This window comes from Nuphar pumila, chromosome 4 (genome assembly GCF_984573655.1).
Source record: "Nuphar pumila chromosome 4, dmNupPumi1.hap1.1, whole genome shotgun sequence".
In the NCBI taxonomy this organism is placed as follows: domain Eukaryota; kingdom Viridiplantae; phylum Streptophyta; class Magnoliopsida; order Nymphaeales; family Nymphaeaceae; genus Nuphar; species Nuphar pumila.
Window position 1 is genome coordinate 206,796 of NC_143252.1, and position 21,320 is coordinate 228,115.

At 36.6% G+C, this 21,320-nt stretch overlaps 1 protein-coding gene across 11 annotated transcripts in view; it reads left to right on the plus strand.

The window, feature by feature from the left end:
• Positions 1–2,264: 2,264 nt before the first annotated feature.
• Positions 2,265–21,320, plus strand: part of LOC149838996 (uncharacterized) — a 75,108-nt gene continuing 56,052 nt past the window's right edge. For 6 of the 11 annotated variants that reach the window (XR_016431303.1, XR_016431305.1, XR_016431304.1 and 3 more), the window contains exons 1-4: positions 2,277–2,545; positions 5,293–5,490; positions 6,992–7,108; positions 7,198–7,347. Coding sequence is in view for 6 of the 11 variants with exons in the window: in XM_090002190.1 (XP_089858316.1) it covers positions 2,357–2,545; positions 5,293–5,490; positions 6,992–7,108; positions 7,198–7,347 (654 nt within the window). In the remaining 5 variants the exon portion in view is untranslated. Of the gene's footprint in view, positions 2,550–5,292; positions 5,491–6,991; positions 7,109–7,197; positions 7,348–21,320 lie in introns of all 11 variants that reach the window. The other 5 variants (XR_016431306.1, XM_090002191.1, XM_090002189.1 and 2 more) reach the window with 3 other exon arrangements.

Here is a 21,320-nt window from a genome sequence, read left to right on the forward strand (position 1 = left end):
TATCTTTTTATAAATTTTTATAAATTTCTATGATGGTTTGATGCCTGATTTGGGTCTGACACTGAAACAGGTACATGCTCGTGGGCAAAATTGCATTTTTTTAGATTTTATTTAATTTTTATATTAAAATAATCTCAAAAATTATGTTTTTCAGTTCCAGTTTAATTTTAGGGATATCGTAAGTATCCATGTCAATTTTTGTAAATTTTGAAATTCATTTGTTACATTATTTGGTTAAATTGTGAAAATAGGATGCCCGCGGAGTCTCGATTCAATTGAAACACGAAAAAAAAATTATATTTTTATGATATTTTAAATTTTTTTGGAAAATTTTATATTTTTAGGGTTTTATCATGTTCATAATCATGCTAGGGTGCTCTACATTCGATTTGATGTTGATTTGAATCCGTTTGATCCCTGAATTAAAAGTTTTACAAAAAACTTTTCTGAAAACCCTAACTTTAAGACCATAGTCTTGTTTTCAGGGGCATTTTTATCATTTTATCAAAATTATAAATTTTAAAGTTATTTAGTTTTATTATTTATTCAATTTTGCATCATCTTTTATTATGTTATCTCAAGAAAACATGGAAAAAAGCTTATATCTGGATAAATCCCTCAATTTTAGATATTATTGGATAAATGCCGAAAAGCCAATATTTGTCCACTAACAAGTTTTCTAGTTTTGCAAGGACATTCAAGACTATATTTTTTTTTATTTCAATTTATTATTGATGTAAATTATAAACTTTGGAATAAGAATTTAATTTGCTGCTTAGAATAGGGATGCATTGCATATAGTGTATTTTTCAATAATGTTAATGTGTGATGGATGATGATTCATGCATATTCAAATCCATCATGGTCTACACGAATGGCACGTGCACTAGCTTCTAAGAAGTTGATAAACTCGGTGGGTTTTGTATTTGTGGCTATAGTCAAAATATGAACAAAATTCAGATTTATCATCATTTTCTAAGCCACAAATGACCTACACTCTTAGGCATTTTAAAAAATCATAGCATATTTTCCAAACTTTTCTAAGTATTTACCCCTTTTAGAATCAAATGAGATATATTCAATATGTATTCGTGGCTATAGTCAAGGATATGTAAAGATTTTTTTTCATCTAAATTCTATAAGGCACAAAATATCTTTTTCAAAGATTTTTCTCAAGTTCTTCAGAAAATATTTTTGCAAATTGCATTCATGCATCATTTAGGTTAGAGTGCATCATGAACAAAAAATCATGGGGCCACACGCCCATACCTTTTGATGATTTCCAATCCAATCTCAAAAAAAAAATCGATTTTCTCTAAGTCTTTCTCCAAAATTCAATTTTCTCAAAAAAATCTCTTTTTTTTCAGAAATCGATTTTCTTTTCTTTAAAAAGACTTCTCAAATGTGATTCACGGTTTTCAATCATCCCTTTTCCAAATATTTTTCAACATTTAAAACATACACCATGTTTTCAATATGCATTTTTCAGAATATCATACCACATGCCTGATTCTTTATGCATTTAAGAATAGAACATCGATTTAGACAAGTTGAGCAAAGCAAAACACTAGATTGATCCTTGGTTCGATTACTCCTGGTTATGGCGTCAGGAACAGTTGCACCTCTTACCGACAGACGAGTCTCATTCTTCAGAATTATCCTGCATTTTAAAACAGATGTGAGTTATTTTAAAAAACTTTTTGAAAGGCCAGTTTAACTTGCACTGGTCTGGTACTCCATATATCAATTGGACACTTTGAGTTTGACCTGAATTATAATAAGTCTACCTTGCTTATCACCCGACCTTGACCCTATTGGGTTTGATATGGGTCATCCGGGTCAAACCTGACCTATTGACACCTCTAATTGCAAGTGGTTTCTTTGAATATGTGCATGATCTTTGAACTAGAGCCTTAAGGTTAGCCCAAGTGGGTATTTGAAAATTAGTTGGTTAACTAAGAATTTATAATATTTCGAAGGTTGAGCGTGAATTGTAAATAGAACTAAAGTTGGGCGTGTTTTAATAATTTTTTTTTCTTTGACTTAGTTTTCATGGGGAATTACAAGTTGGAGGTTTAACCCCGTGGGATTCGAAGGCGAGACCCCTCGGTTATGACAGCGTTCCCTAACCATATCATTCGACATGCTCTTACTGGAGCGAGATAAAAAAATCCAGTGGGCTTTTTAGCTTTTGAACCTTTTCAGCACCTTTGTTGAATGGACGAAAAGTAATAAAATCCAAAAGGCTCAAGGCCTGTAAAGAGAGAGAGAGAGAGAGAGAGAGGGCGGAAATATCTTTGGACTTGGAGGGAGGGTCATTCGTTGCTTTGATTGCTGTTTGTGGTCATTGAACAGAATGACATCCCTTGGGCTCTGGCTGCCCGTTACAACAGCACCTTCCTCCTCCTGCTCCTCCACAAACAAGGCTCCCTCCCTCCTATCCGAAGTCCCCTGCTCCTTCAGACCCTTGGTTGGTGGCCCCAGAAGGGAGGTGAGGAGGACAAGCAGGCACTCGCAGTCCGCCGGATTCAATTCCACACATACTGTAGGTACTCTCGAGATTTTTTTTCCTGTTTCTTGCTTGCCACTTCCTTTCCTTTGTTGTGTGTGTTGTTTTTGTTCCTTCTTTCCGTTGTTGGCAAAAATGATGCTTCACGCCTAGATTAGCCTTTTCTATGTGCATGTTCTGTTGATTTGCGTTGTGAGTTTTCTTTTTGTATATTCGCTACATGACGTGATCGTTGTTTTATTTTTTCTTATTTGTTGATGAATCGACAACTATGGGAAAGTTAGGATGCCCCAACATCTTATTCACCTTTTTTGGGTATTTAAAGCCATGAGACTTGATTGGTTTGCTTCATATGTGTAGATCCATGTACCCCATACATCTAAATAAGATTTATCATGTTTTTCCTTTGATTACTTGTGGTTTTCTCGTATCTAGTGACCCAACAAAAATAATAAGGGCGATAGATGGTACCTCGGTGTACTTGCCCCCCACGGGCATGCTATGTTGTGTAGGTTTCACCTTTTAATGCTCAACAACAACAACAACAACAACTAAGCCTTCATCCCAAAACAATTGGGGTCGGCGTTATGAACCAAAAAAGAAAATCATTCTGGGTCTTCCACATGAATCCTTCTCCTCCAATCATTTCTATCCAATGCCATGTCCTCGGTGAGGTTCAAAGCATTCAAAACATGAGAAAATACTGGGCCCTTACAAAGAAAGAAGAAAAAAGATTAAAAGATGAGAACAACAATGGGGTTTTTAAATCACAAATCCTGTCAACACGTCCTCTTAGTCTGATGATATTTGATCCTACCATATCAGTTTCTCTACCTAAAATAATATACTCTCAAAATCCTATATTCCAAATCCTAAAAAATAAAAGTAAAAATTTGTAGTGCTTGTACGAAATATAACTTGGATATGTACAAGAGGAAACTGTGGATACCTCTGCATGAAAGAAGACATTCAAAAATGTGTGTTTGAATGTTTATAATGTTCAAACTTCAAAGAGGGTCATATTCTTTGTTTTTTTTAATTTCTTGTTTTTTTTACCAGTGAGCCTATTTCTCGCGATATTATAGGATTGTTGATAAATCTCTGGAAAATTTTAAAAATATATAAAATAACAAAAATAAAATAGAAAATATCATGTTTAAATAATAAAATACACATATAATAAAAAATAAGTAAAAAATGCAAAATAAAGAAGAAAAAAACATTTAAGACATAGCAAATAAATTAAAAAGTAAAGATAATTGATACTATTGTGATATTATGGTGATAATTTTTCTATATAATCAAATTGGCGATATTTTTTATATTTTACCTATAATATTATTTGCTAAAATACAATGATAATATCATGATATTTTGAACTATCATCGATATTTGTGACAGATAATAACAGTATTTGACAAAATTTTTAGTAAAAAATGCAAAATAAAGAAGAAGAAAACATTTAAGACAGAAAATAAATAAAAAAGTAAAGATAATTGATAACATTGTGATATTATGGTGATAATTTTTCTATATAATCAAATTGGCGATATTTTTGATATTTTACCTATAATATTGTTCTCTAAAATACAGTGATAATATCACAATATTTTGACATATCATCGATATCTGTGACAGAGATAATAACAGTATTTGACAAACTTTTTAGTAGAAAAAGTGGGATAAAATAAACAGTTTAAGACATCTCACTCTTTCAATTATTCAGATTTATTTTATAAATTTTACTGATTTTTCATTTATGGTTTTGGTTTTTTCTCAATAACTGGTGGATTCCATCATGGTATTTTCTTTTTCTTATTATGTTATATAAAATCTCATTGCTGGCTAAAAGTTATTGTTGTTTGCATTTATAAAATGGTTACTTTCCCAAGGAGGTGAAAATAGATTGATGAGGTTCTTCCCAAAGGATCAAGCTACTTGCTTCGAGTGTAAAAGTTCATTGTAATTATATATGATTTTTGCTTAAACTTATGCATTATGTAATTTTTACTTTAAATAATGATGTAACTCATATTCTATTGCTCATATCCAAAATATGAGTTTTGCATTTTAGTCATTAAGGGCAGGCAATGGGTTAGTGTTGTTTAGAAAAGTTGTCTGTAGAATAATTCTACTTGTACATTGTAAAACAGTAAAAAGAAGGAATGGATGAGAAGTACCTTCAAAGCAAAAGAAGTTGCTAGTAGCACCAACCTGCAGCTTGTGTGTGGTTCTCCAATAGATGAGAGGCTGCAGGTGTTAGTGATCTGAAAGATGCGAGCCCTTCATATGACAGAGGAGATGAAATGAAACAGCTAAATTTGATAGCGTGACAAGATCGTGTATGTTATCTGTTGAAGAGCTGTTTGTTTCCCTATTGCAATGTGAATTGGTTTTAGTACCAAATGTTTAATGAAGTCAATTCTGTATATACTTTTTTGTTACTAAAGAATGGAAATTGAGTGTGAACGCCTCTTGTTTTATGTGCTAGATTAGTTTATGTTAAATGAAAGAGCTAACTGTGATAGTGTAACAATGTTGTGTGTGTTATGTGTTGAAGAGTTTTGTTTCCTTTTGCAATGTGAAATGGTTTTATTACCGAATGTTTAATGAAGTGAATTGTGTATATTCATGTTTATTGCAGAAGAATGCAAGTTTTTAGTAGTGTAAATGGTTCTTCCTTTAGGTGCTGCATTAGCCTATTTTATGAACGATTCATTGTATTTTTGGTTGTCCACTTTTAATTTACTACCGGGGCCTATGTTTTTTATGTTATGGTATAGTGGGTCTCAGGATGCTGGAGAAGAGTTCAAATTTTGGATGGTAATAGAAGGGAAAGAGAGGATGGTGGAGCAAGAATGTTTGGATCTGATGAAGAAGTCACTCCTCAAGTACCAACCCAGCTCCAATCAGTTGTTGAAGGTTCTGGTGCAGTCCTTGTATCAGAAATGAAGCCAATTCCTGACCTTGATTACTTGCAGGTAATGTTTCATGGAATACTATAGTCAAGAGATCTTATGGTTAGAAGTTCTAACATTTGGGATGAAATAACTCACCGTGATTACCGTGGTTACTGGTTTCTCGTTTTGGGTCATGACCTGGAAATATTGGATTATGGATGTCCAACAGATGTGCGTGCCATGATGTCTGTGTGGCTTTTTAACTTGGAACCTATGATCTAGTCATAGGTCTTTAACCCTCTTGGTGCTGTGACTTCCACAAATTTAATATCTCATTGCTCATGCATTTTTAAGTAAATATGACCATATCATGGTTCATCTCTCCAGAACATACTTTGAGCCAATAAATTTAAGTAATAAAGTATGATTTTAAATAAGTATAAAATGGTTGGTCCAGATTGCACCAGATCTATTCACATTCAAATTGTTAGATTAAATTTAAAAGAATGAGTTGTCATAAATGAACCAGGTAAACTTATCCATTAGGTCCAATCTACTTGAAAATGCATGGGTAGGTGGATATGGTATGCATAGCCACGCCAGTTGCCACAAGTTGTCTCATGCTTTTGCATGGTTGCACATTCATGTTATTTTGTAATATATATAATGAATATCCTAATTCAGGGTTCTCGTACAGGTATCTGTTTTATTTAGTTTGGTTTCTACATGAACTTGACTAAAAGTCTACTCAGACCAGGTAGAGACACACTAGCTTAAGCCTTAACTGAAGGGTCCTGGGTTTAAATCTAAGCTGGGGATATCTCCTAGCTTGGCAAGCAGCAAAAGTGCAACTTGGCTTCATCTTAGGCTGCTAAGTTGAGGTCACTTGAGCCTCTGCCAAGTCATGCAACTTGCCTCCATGTTGGGATGCTAAGTCCAGGTTACTTGTGCATACTATACCCCATTTTACAAAGTTGTAATTTTGCAATTTCGTATATTAAAATTAGCAGTCTTCTGAAGTGGATCAGTTCATGTGTGAGTTAGTGCAGTCTTCTGAAGTGGATCAGTTCATGTGTGAGTTAGTGCAGTCTTCTGAAGTGGATCAAGTCATGTTTAGTTAGAGACCTATCTGGGTTGAAAGTGTGACAGATTCCAACGTGAGCGACTTATTGGAGTTTATGCGAGCAGCTCAAGTCACCTTAGCCCTTGAATCCGAGATCCAGGTTGGCTAAGTTTGTTTATCTAATCCCACATAAACGTTTTCAGATTTTTGAACAGTCAAGTTTTTACTTTTGGTGTTTATCAGTCCTAAATACCTAGTGCTTGCTTTATCTTAAGACCATCTTAGCTTTTATCCCATCTTTCCCAATGTAACCAGTTTAATGCTTGGAGTCCCAACGTTGACTCAGTAAATTTGGTCATTGAGAAAGGATTCTTTTCCACCCTGGTGCATTTTATCATAAAATTACTTTGTTTATCTTAGGAAAGTATAATGCACATTTTCTTCATAAAGTAGCATATGATGGTTATCTTGCTCTTTTATGGGTTTCTCTTATATTATACTCATTTTCAAACATTATAGGAACTATTAGCCATTCAGCAGCAAGGACCAAGAGCAATTGGCTTTTTTGGGACAAGAAATATGGGTTTCATGCATCAACAGCTTATTGAGATTTTGAGCTATGCAATGGTTATAACTGTATGATGTTTAAACTCTATATTTTCACCATTTTTTTCCGAATTCTTTGCAATTTTCATGTGTCCCTAAAAATGTGATTTTCAATCCAGAAAAATCACATATTTACTTCAGGGGCATCGGGGACTAACGCAGCAGTAATCAGAGGTGCACTAAGAGCGGAGAAGCCAGAGCTACTAACTGTAATCTTGCCACAAAGTCTGAAGATGCAACCACCAGAGAGCCAGGAGTTGCTGTCTAAGGTATGTCATGACAATGTATCATTCAGATCTATCCGAACGGGGATCAGGTGCAATCACATTGCACACAAAATGTGTGCCACTGCACCTGGCCACCCTTCATCTGCTGTGGTGCCCCACAGCTGACAAGCTATATCCCAAAGATGGAGGGCGGCCAGGTGCGGCGGCACACATTTTGTGTGCAATGTGATTGCACCTGATCCATCCTGGTTCTATCCCGTGCACACCAAAGCCACATAGTTTTTTGTTGTATGACGTCCATTATAGAATATAATGGTAGGTTGTTTACTGTGAGATTGTTCTATCATGTCCAAGATGCTAGAATTGTTCAAGTGCCTTCACTTATGAGTCGATTCAGCTAATATTGATAAACAATTATGTAATATCCCAAGGATTTTTAGAAAATCATTTCAAATTAAATAACAAATCATCAACAACAACATGCATATATAGATTTTAACAATTCAAAAAAATCCTCAAGAAAAGAACCGATAATTAAATTCATGCATACAACAATGTGGACAAGATAATCAACATGAAACACATATATATCCAACATGCAATTAAAGCATATTTAATGCACATAATAATGAAAGAGAGAAATTTCACAAATCACAACCCATTAGGATTTATTCACATGACTTAGAATGGGTTTAAGCACAAAGGACCAAACATCAATTTAAAAAAATATATATTATTAATGAAATGCACATGAGATCATGAAATTTTATCAATTAACATTTTTTCATACAAGTAGAAAAGTTGAGAAATTTTATGAAGAGATTTTAAATAATCCCAGATAACAAAATAAATGATATTTGCAAATCTCAACAATAGTTCAACCACCACAAGCAATCACCTCATTAGACCTCCAAACTTCAAAATTCAAGTATATGAGCAACTAGAACAAGAGTAAAATTACAATGCCACTAATGGGCTAAAAAATACAAAAAAAGTGTGAATAACCAATATTTCTTGTTTACATAAAATGACATGTAAATAAGTATATCAACTATTAGAACAAGAGCATAACCATTGGGTGCACATAACTCACCACATTGAAAACATCTCATGTCTATATATAATGACACTTAAAATAAGTGTATCAGTCTACTGTTAGATTTTATAAATCCAGAGTTTTACCGTGCGTGAAGATGAGGAACAGAGGAAGAGAGAAGGAGTTGCAGAGAAAACCCTGATTCCCAATACAAGAATCAGCTGCTACTAATCCTGTCATTATATGCTATTATTAATACAAATTTAGGGTACTAAAATACCCTTTTATATTAAGGAAAAATTACATATGTACCATTAATGAAGGGATGCATGATCACGGGTCTGAACCCTGACCCGTGATCCAAACACGTCTTTTCACCCTCCTTCAAGTTGTGCATGGTTTTGAACCATGAACAACTTGCCTTTTAACATCCAAAACCTGTCTTTAGTCAAGCCTGTAAATCGTTGTGCCTGCAAATCGTTGTGGATGAAATACACCTATTGTCAAATTCTATATTCACAAAACTCTTTGTTCTTGAACCAGCATAGTTTCCATCTGTGATTTATTAAAGTCTGTTCAGTGTGAGCCGTTCTGCTCCCTTTCCTGCATCTATCACAACCGTAAAAAAAAAGGCAAGAAAGGACGACCAACAAGTTTCTCAAGCAGTGGACTGTGCATCTCGTGAATACCTTGTTAACTTTTAAGCTATGGACTCCTCCCATTCTTCCCACTCTGGTCTCTCTTCAAGTTTTTTCAATCAGCTTGTTTCTGAAAAATTGACTTGGAAAAGACATATCATTCTTGATTTGGAAAAGACAAATCATTCTTTTTATAAGGAGTCAAGGTCTCTTAGGTCATCTGGATGGAATCGCCTCAGCTCCACTGGAATTCATTGCACGAGAAGAGAAGGATGATAAATGGGCAATCTCAATTGTGTATGTCAAAAATGCAGAATATCTCAACTGGGAAAAGAAAGACCAGTCAGTGGTCGCGTACATTACCTCTACACTCTCTCAAGAGGTACTTATTGCAATTTCTGACAATTGCACAGCCATGCAACTTTAGGAGAGACTGGTTCATACATATTCACAAGTTTCTCAAGCAAGAATGGTTTTTCTCAAGAGAGAATTTCAGCTACTGAGAAAAGACTCCATGACTATCATGGAATATCTAAACAAGATGAAGACCATCACAAATCAACTTGCGGTTATAGGATGTGCTGTGAGTGACAATAATATGGTGCAACAAACCTTGAGTGGATTGGATCAGAATATAACATGATTGTTATTTCATTATTGTGTTTGCCTGCTCTTCCTACATTTGATGAGCTTCGGGCTAAATTAATTTAGTATGAAATGACCCTGAAAGGCTTTTTTGAGGATAATCACACTCATACGAATACCCAAGAGGTCTTTGCCACAGGAATAACTTATGGTTGAGGACGAGGGCGAGGAGTACAAGGGCAAAATGGACACAGGGGACGTGGATTACTTCTTACACCCACCATTACTCAGGGTTCAAGACCCATTCCCACATGCTTCTTTTGCAACAAAAGGGGGCATATCAAGGCGAATTGTTGGCATAATCCTGAAAATAAAGGAAAGTCCCATCAGGCAACATCCAAAAGGAAGTCCAGCAACACCAAAGACAATGGAGAGATTAAAGAGTTGTTAATATCTGCCTTGTCGGGATTGAATCTAAAGCAAAATGAACAAGGAACTTGGTTTGTTGACTCTGGGGCAGCAACTCACGTGACCGGTGATGCAGGTAAACTTTTCAAACCTATTCCCTATTTTGGAAAAAGTAAGATTGTCACTGGAGATGGATCTTTCCACCCTGTTACTCACATTGGAAAGTCTATTATCCCCATGTCACATTCTACTCTTGAACTCTCCAATGTCCTTAATGCTCCCAATATCAAGAAAAATATTGTCTCTGCTTCTAAACTTGTTGATGATAATCATGCTTCAGTCGGATTTACTCTATTCTCTGTGCAGGTCAAGGATCTTCGCTCGAGGGAAACATTCACTGAAGGAAAGAGACAAGGCAATATGTATGTCTTTCAAGAAGACCCATGTCATTCGGCCTATCCTGCTCACCCAGATTTGAAGTCTCTATTAGAGTTATGTCTTTCTGAAAATGTTCTTAGTATTTCTGAATGTAATAAGCCTTCTCTATGACACAATCGTTTAGGACATTGTGGGAGTCATTTTATTGAGAAACTTGTTTCTAATAATCTCATTCCAAAATAAAGTCTCAATGTGGAAGAGAGAAGTCAAAAGTGTTCCAGTTGTCTTTTATGAAAGAGTCATGTATTACCTTTTCGTTCCATTAATAAGAGAGCTTCAAAGCCTTTTGAGATAATATGTTCTGATGTATGGGGGCCTGCTCCAGTCATCTCTGGATCTGAAAGCAAGTACTATCTAATTTTTGTTGACAGTTACTCTCGATACACCTGGATATACTTCATGAAAAATAAGTCTGAAGTTTTTCTTTTGTTTTAGAACTTCCTGTCCTTAGTAAAAAATCAATTCTCCGAGTCCATTCAATTTTTCCAATGTGATGGAGAGGGGAGTTCACATCCAGTGACTTCATTTCCTTTCTTCAAAATAATGGGATAGGAAGAAGAGTGTCATGCCCACACACGCCACAACAGAATGGGATTGCTGAGCGCAATCATATGCATATTGTTGAAAGTGCGATGAGTATGCTTCATGACCGTCATCTTTCCATCAATCTGTGGACACAAGCTTTTCATTCTGCTGTACATGTGATAAATAGACTGCCCATGGTTGTTTTAGAAAACAAGTCTCCTTATCACTACCTTTTTGGAATTCATCCTGGTTATCATGACTTACATGTTTTTAGATGTGTTTGTTATGTGCATATTGATTAATCCTTGAGATACAAGTTTCAGGATAAGGCTCAAAAGTTTAAATTTGTGGGATATGCAGATGACTACAAAGGATACAGATGCTATGATCCCATTAGCAGACACATCAAAATATCGAGAAATGTTGTTTTTGACGAGCTAAACTTTGATCATAAAATTGACACAGGTGACATGTCCTCTACCTCAGTTGAAGTTTATTACCCTTGGCTGAATTCAGAGCTCTTTGATAGTTCGAATGAAGAATGTCATTCGGACTGTGTGTAACACGAAGAAGAGAATTCCAAGATCGTTGGTACATCGGAATCACAGAGTTGTGAAGTAGCACCACCATTGGAATCAGGAAGGTATAAGGGCATTTCCTACACCAGACAGAGAACAATTGCTTCAGGACTCCTAAATCGGGCTCAAGAGGCTCCACCTACCTCCTCACACACCCTTGACATCAGGAGGTCCAGTCGCATGCGGCATCCTATTGATAGGTGGGTTAGCTACAACAATTTCTCCATGGATTTTCAACTCTTTTTTACTGCTCTCAACAAGGAGGATGAACCTATTATGTACTACCAGGCAACCACTTCTAAGAAATATGTAGAAGCCATGAATGATGAAATGCAAGCCTTTCATGAATGTGGAACCTGGGAAATTGTTCCTAGACCGCTTGATAGAAATGTGGTAAGATGCAAATGGGTCTACAAAATAAAATATAAACCAGATGAGACCATTGAACGATACAAGGCAAGACTCGTAGCAAAGGGTTTCACACAAGAAGCAGGACAAGACTATGATGAGACCTTTAGTCAAGTGGTGAGAATGGAAACGATTCAAATCATTCTTTCCTTAGTTGTTGAACATGGATGGACACTGAGTCACCTTGATATTAAGAATGCATTTTTGCATGGAGATTTGAAGGAGGAAGTTTACATGTAACAACCACCTGGATACTATGAGGAAGATTGTAAGACAAATGTATGTAGACTAAAAATGGTTATCTATGGTCTAAAACAAGCATCTCGCTCTTGGTTTGACAGCTTCTCTCTTGAGATTCAGAAGCATGGCTTTGCTAACTCCCTACTAGATCACTCATTGTTCATTTTTAGAGGGCAAAATGTGATCACCTTATTGCTAATTCATGTTCATGACATTGTCATCACAGGAAACTCTGAGGGTCATATCAAAGAAGTAAAAAAACTACTGAGTCAGAGATTCAAAATGAAAGACCTTGGAGCCCTGCATTATTTTCTTGGAGTTGAAGTTGATAGCTGAGCTGATGGGTTGACTCTCACCCAACACATGTATATGATGAACGTTCTAACCAAAGCAGGTATGAAGGATTGTAAACCTCTAGGGAGTCCAAGTATTCTTTACCAAAAGCTGAGTGCCCATGATGGAGACTTGTGTGAGGATCCCACCAGGTACTGCAGCCTAATAGGGATGTTACAGTATCTCACATTCACTCGACCTGATATTGTTTATTCAGTCAATCAGGTGTCCCAGTTCATGCATGAACCGCGCACTGGGCATATGGAGGTTGCTAAAAGGATACTCAGATATCTGAAAGGCACAGTTGGGGATGGATTGATATATTCTCCAAAACCATCTGGCAAGGACATGCGCGAGATTACTGTATATTGTGATGCTGACTGGGCAGGGGATCCAGATGAACGAAGGTCTACATCAGGATATTGCATCTTCATTGGAAGAAACTTAGTATCCTGGAGCAGTATAAAACAAAAGGCCATTGCTAGATCAAGTACTGAGGCTGAGTACAGATCCATGGCTGCCGCTACTGCTGAAGTCACATGGGTTCGACATTTGCTAACTGAAGTGGGAGAAGTGATATCTCGGTCTCTATTGCTGTGTGACAATCAAAGTGCTCTCAACATGTCATTCAATCCGGTTCATCACAGTCGTGCCAAGCACATTGAGATAGATCAACATTTTGTGAGACAAAAGGTTGAAGAAAAGGAGATTTAGCCCGAATTTGTTAACACTGAAAGCCAAGTTGCAGACATATTCACAAAACGTTTGACCAAGGATCATTTTTGGACACTTAAAGGCAAGTTGTTCATGGTTCAAAACCATGATCAACTTGAGGGGAGGTGAAAAAGTCTATTTGTCTGTGTATTCTTTACTTGTATTTGTTATTTTGTATTCCGGGTCTGGATAATATACCCGACCCAACCCATACTGTAAATGAAGGATATATATACATGTTTTAGGTCCCACAACTCCTCTTTTCACGTGTGACAAATCCTAGTGAAATCTAACACCCCCTACTGTATTTCCCTTATCGGCAATCCAGAGTCACCAACAGCGGTGGTGCTCGCCAAGAGAGAGGGTACCGAGCACCCTCTCCTTCCTCCTCTCTGGCAAAACCGGCGGCAACCTCTGGCTGCTGTCATTTTTCTGAGAAGGTGCAGCGGGCGGGAGATGCCTCTCCCCGTCTCGCTGGGTTGGCCGGGTGGAGGGACCGAGCCAACTCCACTCGACAACCACCCCTCTGTTTCGCCGCCCCAGGCAACTGCAGCAAGGTTGTCGCTATGCCGGCCTAGGTTTGGTTTTCGCCAGGGTGCCCCAAATCGGGGTGCACCCTTGGCTCGGGATGGGCTCAAATCGGCTCAGTCGAGCCACCAAACTGCCCTGCCTGCCCTCCTTTTGGCCTGCCTGGTCAGGTACTGTCGAGCTGAGATTGGCTAGCATCGAGCCCAGCTCGATCCGGTCGTTTCGAACTGGGTTTAAGTTCGACTGTTGCGATATAGTCGTCGTCGCTTTCGTCAAAATCTAAGAACTTAACACAATAATCATTTGCAACGTACCACTTTGGCACAACAGATGAGACATGCTTACCGAGGCACAAGCCTTTAAGAACCTACGCTCGGAATCGTCAGCGATTCAGACCATCTCAGAGGTACGGGAAAGTTGCATACAAGAACAAATGACGGAATACTTTAAACTTAAAAGAATACTTTAAACTTATATATATATATATATATATATATGCTTTTAACTCAAGGACGCAATTTTGCATATTCTTATCTTTTTAAATTACGTCATTTACTTTGTCGTCATGCTGTAATATGCACAAGCTCTTGCATACACAATTTATTTAGCCGATGTACGGTTTTGTACACCGGGCATCGCTTACGCAATTTATTTAGCTCGATGTGTGGTTTCACACATCGAACGTTATTTTATGTTATTTACTTTGCCACCGCGCTGTAATGTGCACAAGCTTATGCTTTAATATATATGTATTCTATATGCATATATAACTTTATAAAATATGTAGTTTTGCGTACTCTTGTCTACTTTAGATTACACATGTATGTATTTAAAGACGCAAATTTGTGCATCCTCGCCGAGTCTCTATTTTTAAAAAGGATTTCACATGCGAGATTTCAAGCTCGCATTGTTCACTGTCTCTAAAAGAAAAGCAAGTGTTTTACGTTTGCGTATTTGCAACTGAGTTTTTTCCTCGAATGAGTATAACAGAAAGGCTTCGACTACGTAGCCCTAGGTGGTACATACATCCGGTTTTTCTTTTTTGGTATCCTAAATGACTCGGATTTTTCTCGGCCTAAAGCACGTGACTTTGAAATTTCTAAATAATGGTGGAGTTTCTTTCCGATAAACCGATATCCTTCTCATCGTAGTGGTACTATCTGACATGCACGACATGTTAGTACTACGATGATTGGACGTTTATGGTAACCTCGTAGTGTGAAAATTTACGATGATTAAAAGAAAATTACATAAATGGTGGTGATCTCCTTCACAGGCAAGATGCTCGATTTGATTTAAAAGACTAGAGCATGTAGAATGAGTCATCAGTTAAAATAGAACCCGACATACCCATTCGTCTCTTTGGTTCCGTCAAGAGAGAGGATTAGATGATATAAAAACTTTGATGAAAAAATTGTTAATAACTACGCTCCTCGAGGAGCAATGATTTGGTGTCCCCAGTCATCGGAGTTAGGGGACTGGGCTACCAAAAATTATCCTAGGTGCTAGATCCCAATGACTTTCGTAGAAGTTCAGATGCATCCCTTTGAACAAATGGCGTATGTGGAATTCTCTCTCGGTCATTTGCCATCCTCTTAGGAGCGGACTCAGTTTGTTATCCAGGGTATCAAAATACATAGAATAACAAACCCTCAGGCAGTGTCAGTTGTTTCTACGTTTTTCTTGTGCGTACCTTCAAGACAGTTAATTATCGAAACAAGATTATCATGTTCATTTTACTTATTCTGAACTGCACATTACGAAAGGAACAATGCATATGTTAGTCTTGTTCTGAATTTTAATATCTATGTACCTATGAGATTTTTATAAGTCAGACCCATTTTATGGGGTACAGGTGATGATTAGATCGATACGACATGTGATGGCACAATGACGTGATGATATCAAGATCCCACTTTTTATCTGTTGTTTCGCTCTTGAGCACGTTTTGTAATTTTGCATAAGTTTTTTTTTTGAAATTCCTCTTTTGTATAAATTTTAATTATCAAAAACCTTGTTTTGAATTTACGTGGTTTCAATGCTTATAGGGAGATACAAATCTATTGTGTAAAGGAAAGTTCGCCTGTAATTCGCCCAAGGTCCGTTGACTTGTTATTTCAAACACCATTTTTCGCTGAACTACCATTTTAAACTCTGAAAAAGGATTGAGTGCAAAGCCTTTAAATTTTTCCTAAAAACTTTACAAGTTCCGAATTTTGGGGCATTACATCTCACCTCCGTATATCTTATAAATAAACTACCTTATTCAAAAATTCAAAATCTTTCACTATATGAAAAATTTATAATGTCTCTCCCGATTATCCTTGTAATATCTCATAAATTTTCCTATATTTTTATACTAAAAAATATAATTTTTAATTTAATATTTATATTTAATATGTCGAAATTGCTTAAAATCGTATGAACCTAGTCTAGGGCCCATTGAAGATGTTTAAATATGATATGTAAAACATGTGGAATTTATTTATTTTAAACTTTAAATTTGAGCGAAATTCAGGAGTAAAATCGATTCAGGACCGTAGTTAGATCCGTTATGGAACATATATCTCGTAGGAGATCTACTTTATCAAATTTGGACATGGGTTGGTTCAGAAAATGCGTTTTTCAAATTTGACCGACTTCTATTTTGTTTTTTTTTTATTTGGATCGGAGTTGACCCGCTCCATTTACATTTGGGTTGACATCAATATGGATATGGACTTAGTCCAGGATCTATATTGACTAGTGCCTTGTATGGGCTAAGATCCAAATGAATATGGATATGGATTTAGATCATGAGTCTAACCCAAACCCATAATCCATCCATATCTTAAAAAACATGAATTTAAAACTTTAAGAAACATATATATATATATATATATTTAAATATAGTAGTTAAGATAGGGTAGAGTTCTACCCTTGGTAGAACTCTACCCCAAATGATAAATTCTAGAAAGAGAATAGGATAGGGTAGAGTTCTATCCAATCCATAAGAATCTAGAAAAGGGGGGCGCATCACCCCCTAGAGGGCTCAACCTATATAAGAGAGAGGCTCTCTAAAAACATCACCTAAAGAGAGAAAAAGGGGAAAAAGAAGAAAGAAAAAGAAAGGAAGTGAGAGTGAAAGAGAAGGGCATTACCTTTTCCACCATCTTCTTCTTCTTCTTCTTCTTCTATTCTTTTGCATATTTTCAGCAAACAAGGTATGGATTTCTCTCTTTTTTCAATAGAATAAATCATACGAGTTTAAGGGTTGATCATATCTGAAAATTTCTGCATGCATATTCCGTGTATTTTTGGTATTCTTGATGCTTAAATCAATGTTTTTGCATCCATGAACATGTCCGAAAATTTTTGCATGCATATTCCATGTATTTTTGGTGTTCTTGATGCTTAAATCCATGTTTTTGCATCCATGAGCATGTCTGAAAATTTCTGCATGCATATTCCATGTATTTTTGGTGTTCTTAATGCTTAAATCCATGTTTTTGCATCCGTGAACATGTCTGAAAATTTCTGCATGCATATTTCATGTATTTTTTATGTTCATCACAGTCGTGCCAAGCACATTGAGATAGATCAACATTTTGTGAGACAAAAGGTTGAAGAAAAGGAGATTTAGCCCGAATTTGTTAACACTGAAAGCCAAGTTGCAGACATATTCACAAAACGTTTGACCAAGGATCATTTTTGGACACTTAAAGGCAAGTTGTTCATGGTTCAAAACCATGATCAACTTGAGGGGAGGTGAAAAAGTCTATTTGTCTGTGTATTCTTTACTTGTATTTGTTATTTTGTATTCCGGGTCTGGATAATATACCCGACCCAACCCATACTGTAAATGAAGGATTTATATACATGTTTTAGGTCCCACAACTCCTCTTTTCACGTGTAACAAATCCTAGTGAAATCTAACACCCCCTACTGTATTTCCCTTATCGGCAATCCAGAGTCACCAGCAGCGGTGGTGCTCGCCAAGAGAGAGGGTACCGAGCACCCTCTCCTTCCTCCTCTCTGGCAAAACCGGCGGCAACCTCTGGCTGCTGTCATTTTTCTGAGAAGGTGCAGCGGGCGGGAGATGCCTCTCCCCGTCTCGCTGGGTTGGCCGGGTGGAGGGACCGAGCCAACTCCACTCGACAACCACCCCTCTGTTTCGCCGCCCCAGGCAACTGCAGCAAGGTTGTCGCTATGCCGGTCTAGGTTTGGTTTTCGCCAGGGTGCCCCAAATCGGGGTGTACCCTTGGCTCGGGATGGGCTCAAATCGGCTCAGTCGAGCCACCAAACTGCCCTGCCTGCCCTCCTTTTGGCCTGCCTGGTCAGGTACTGTCTAGCTGAGATTGGCTAGCATCGAGCCCAGCTCGATCCGGTCGTTTCGAACTGGGTTTAAGTTCGACTGTTGCGATATAGCCGTCGTCGCTTTCGTCAAAATCTAAGAACTTAACACAATAATCATTTGCAACGTACCACTTTGGCACAACAGATGAGACATGCTTACCGAGGCACAAGCCTTTAAGAACCTACGCTCGGAATCGTCAGCGATTCAGACCATCTCAGAGGTACGGGAAAGTTGCATACTAGAACAAATGACGGAATACTTTAAACTTTATATATATATATATATATATATATATATATATATATGCTTTTAACTCAAGGACGCAATTTTGCATATTCTTATCTTTTTAAATTACGTCATTTACTTTGTCGTCATGCTGTAATATGCACAAGCTCTTGCATACACAATTTATTTAGCCGATGTACGGTTTTGTACACCGGGCATCGCTTACGCAATTTATTTAGCTCGATGTGTGGTTTCACACATCGAACGTTATTTTATGTTATTTACTTTGCCACCGCGCTGTAATGTGCACAAGCTTATGCTTTAATATATATGTATTCTATATGCATATATAACTTTATAAAATATGTAGTTTTGCGTACTCTTGTCTAGTTTAGATTACACATGTATGTATTTAAAGACGCAAATTTGTGCATCCTCGCCGAGTCTCTATTTTTAAAAAGGATTTCACATGCGAGATTTCAAGCTCGCATTGTTCACTGTCTCTAAAAGAAAAGCAAGTGTTTTACGTTTGCGTATTTGCAACTGAGTTTTTTCCTCGAATGAGTATAACGGAAAGGCTTCGACTACGTAGCCCTAGGTGGTACATACATCCGGTTTTTCTTTTTTGGTATCCTAAATGACTCGGTTTTTTCTCGGCCTAAAGCACGTGACTTTGAAATTTCTAAATAATGGTGGAGTTTCTTTCCGATAAACCGATATCCTTCTCATCGTAGTGGTACTATCTGACATGCACGACATGTTAGTACTACGATGATTTGACGTTTATGGTAACCTCGTAGTGTGAAAATTTACGATGATTAAAAGAAAATTACATAAATGGTGGTGATCTCCTTCACAGGCAAGATGCTCGATTTGATTTAAAAGACTAGAGCATGTAGAATGAGTCATCAGTTAAAATAGAACCCGACATACCCATTCGTCTCTTTGGTTTCGTCAAGAGAGAGGATTAGATGATATAAAAACTTTAATGAAAAAATTGTTAATAACTACGCTCCTCGAGGAGCAATGATTTGGTGTCCCCAATCATCGGAGTTAGGGGACTGGGCTACCAAAAATTATCCTATGTGCTAGATCCCAATGACTTTCGTAGAAGTTCAGATGCATCCCTTTGAACAAATGGCGTATGTGGAATTCTCTCTCGGTCATTTGCCATCCTCTTAGGAGCGGACTCAGTTTGTTATCCAGGGTATCAAAATACATAGAATAACAAACCCTCAGGCAGTGTCAGTTGTTTCTACGTTTTTCTTGTGCGTACCTTCAAGACAGTTAATTATCGAAACAAGATTATCATGTTCATTTTACTTATTCTGAACTGCACATTACGAAAGGAACAATGCATATGTTAGTCTTGTTCTGAATTTTAATATCTATGTACCTATCAGATTTTTATAAGTCAGACCCATTTTATGGGGTACAGGTGATGATTAGATCGATACGACATGTGATGGCACAATGACGTGATGATATCAAGATCCCACTTTTTATCTGTTGTTTCGCTCTTGAGCACGTTTTGTAATTTTGCATAAGTTTTTTTTTTGAAATTCCTCTTTTGTATAAATTTTAATTATCAAAAACCTTGTTTTGAATTTACGTGGTTTCAATGCTTATAGGGAGATACAAATCTATTGTGTAAAGGAAAGTTCGCCTGTAATTCACCCAAGGTCCGTTGACTTGTTATTTCAAACACCATTTTTCGCTGAACTACCATTTTAAACTCTGAAAAAGGATTGAGTGCAAAGCCTTTAAATTTTTCCTAAAAACTTTACAAGTTCCGAATTTTGGGGCATTACATCTCACCTCCGTATATCTTATAAATAAACTACCTTATTCAAAAATTCAAAATCTTTCACTATATGAAAAATTTATAATGTCTCTCCCGATTATCCTTGTAATATCTCATAAATTTTCCTATATTTTTATACTAAAAAATATAATTTTTAATTTAATATTTATATTTAATATGTCAAAATTGCTTAAAATCGTATGAACTTAGTCTAGGGCCCATTGAAGATGTTTAAATATGATATGTAAAACATGTGGAATTTATTTATTTTAACCTTTAAATTTGAGCGAAATTCAGGAGTAAAATCGATTCAGGACCGTAGTTAGATCCGTTATGCAACATATATCTCGTAGGAGATCTGTTTTATCAAATTTGGACATGGGTTGGTTCAGAAAATGCGTTTTTCAAATTTGACCGACTTCTATTTTGTTTTTTTTTTATTTGGATCGGAGTTGACCCGCTCCATTTACATTTGGGTTGACATCAATATGGATATGGACTTAGTCCAGGATCTATATTGACTAGTGCCTTGTATGGGCTAAGATCCAAATGAATATGGATATGGATTTAGATCATGAGTCTAACCCAAACCCATAATCCATCCATATCTTAAAAAACATGAATTTAAAACTTTAAGAAACATATATATATATATTTAAATATAGTAGTTAAGATAGGGTAGAGTTCTACCCTTGGTAGAACTCTACCCCAAATGATAAATTCTAGAAAGAGAATAGGATAGGGTAGAGTTCTATCCAATCCATAAGAATCTAGAAAAGGGGGGCGCATCACCCCCTAGAGGGATCAACCTATATAAGAGAGAGGCTCTCTAAAAACATCACCTAAAGAGAGAAAAAGGGGAAAAAGAAGAAAGAAAAAGAAAGGAAGAGAGAGTGAAAGAGAAGGGCATTACCTTTTCCACCATCTTCTTCTTCTTCTTCTATTCTTTTGCATATTTTCAGCAAACAAGGTATGGATTTCTCTCTTTTTTCAATAGAATAAATCATACGAGTTTAAGGGTTGATCATATCTGAAAATTTCTGCATGCATATTCCGTGTATTTTTGGTATTCTTGATGCTTAAATCAATGTTTTTGCATCCATGAACATGTCCGAAAATTTTTGCATGCATATTCCATGTATTTTTGGTGTTCTTGATGCTTAAATCCATGTTTTTGCATCCATGAGCATGTCTGAAAATTTCTGCATGCATATTCCAT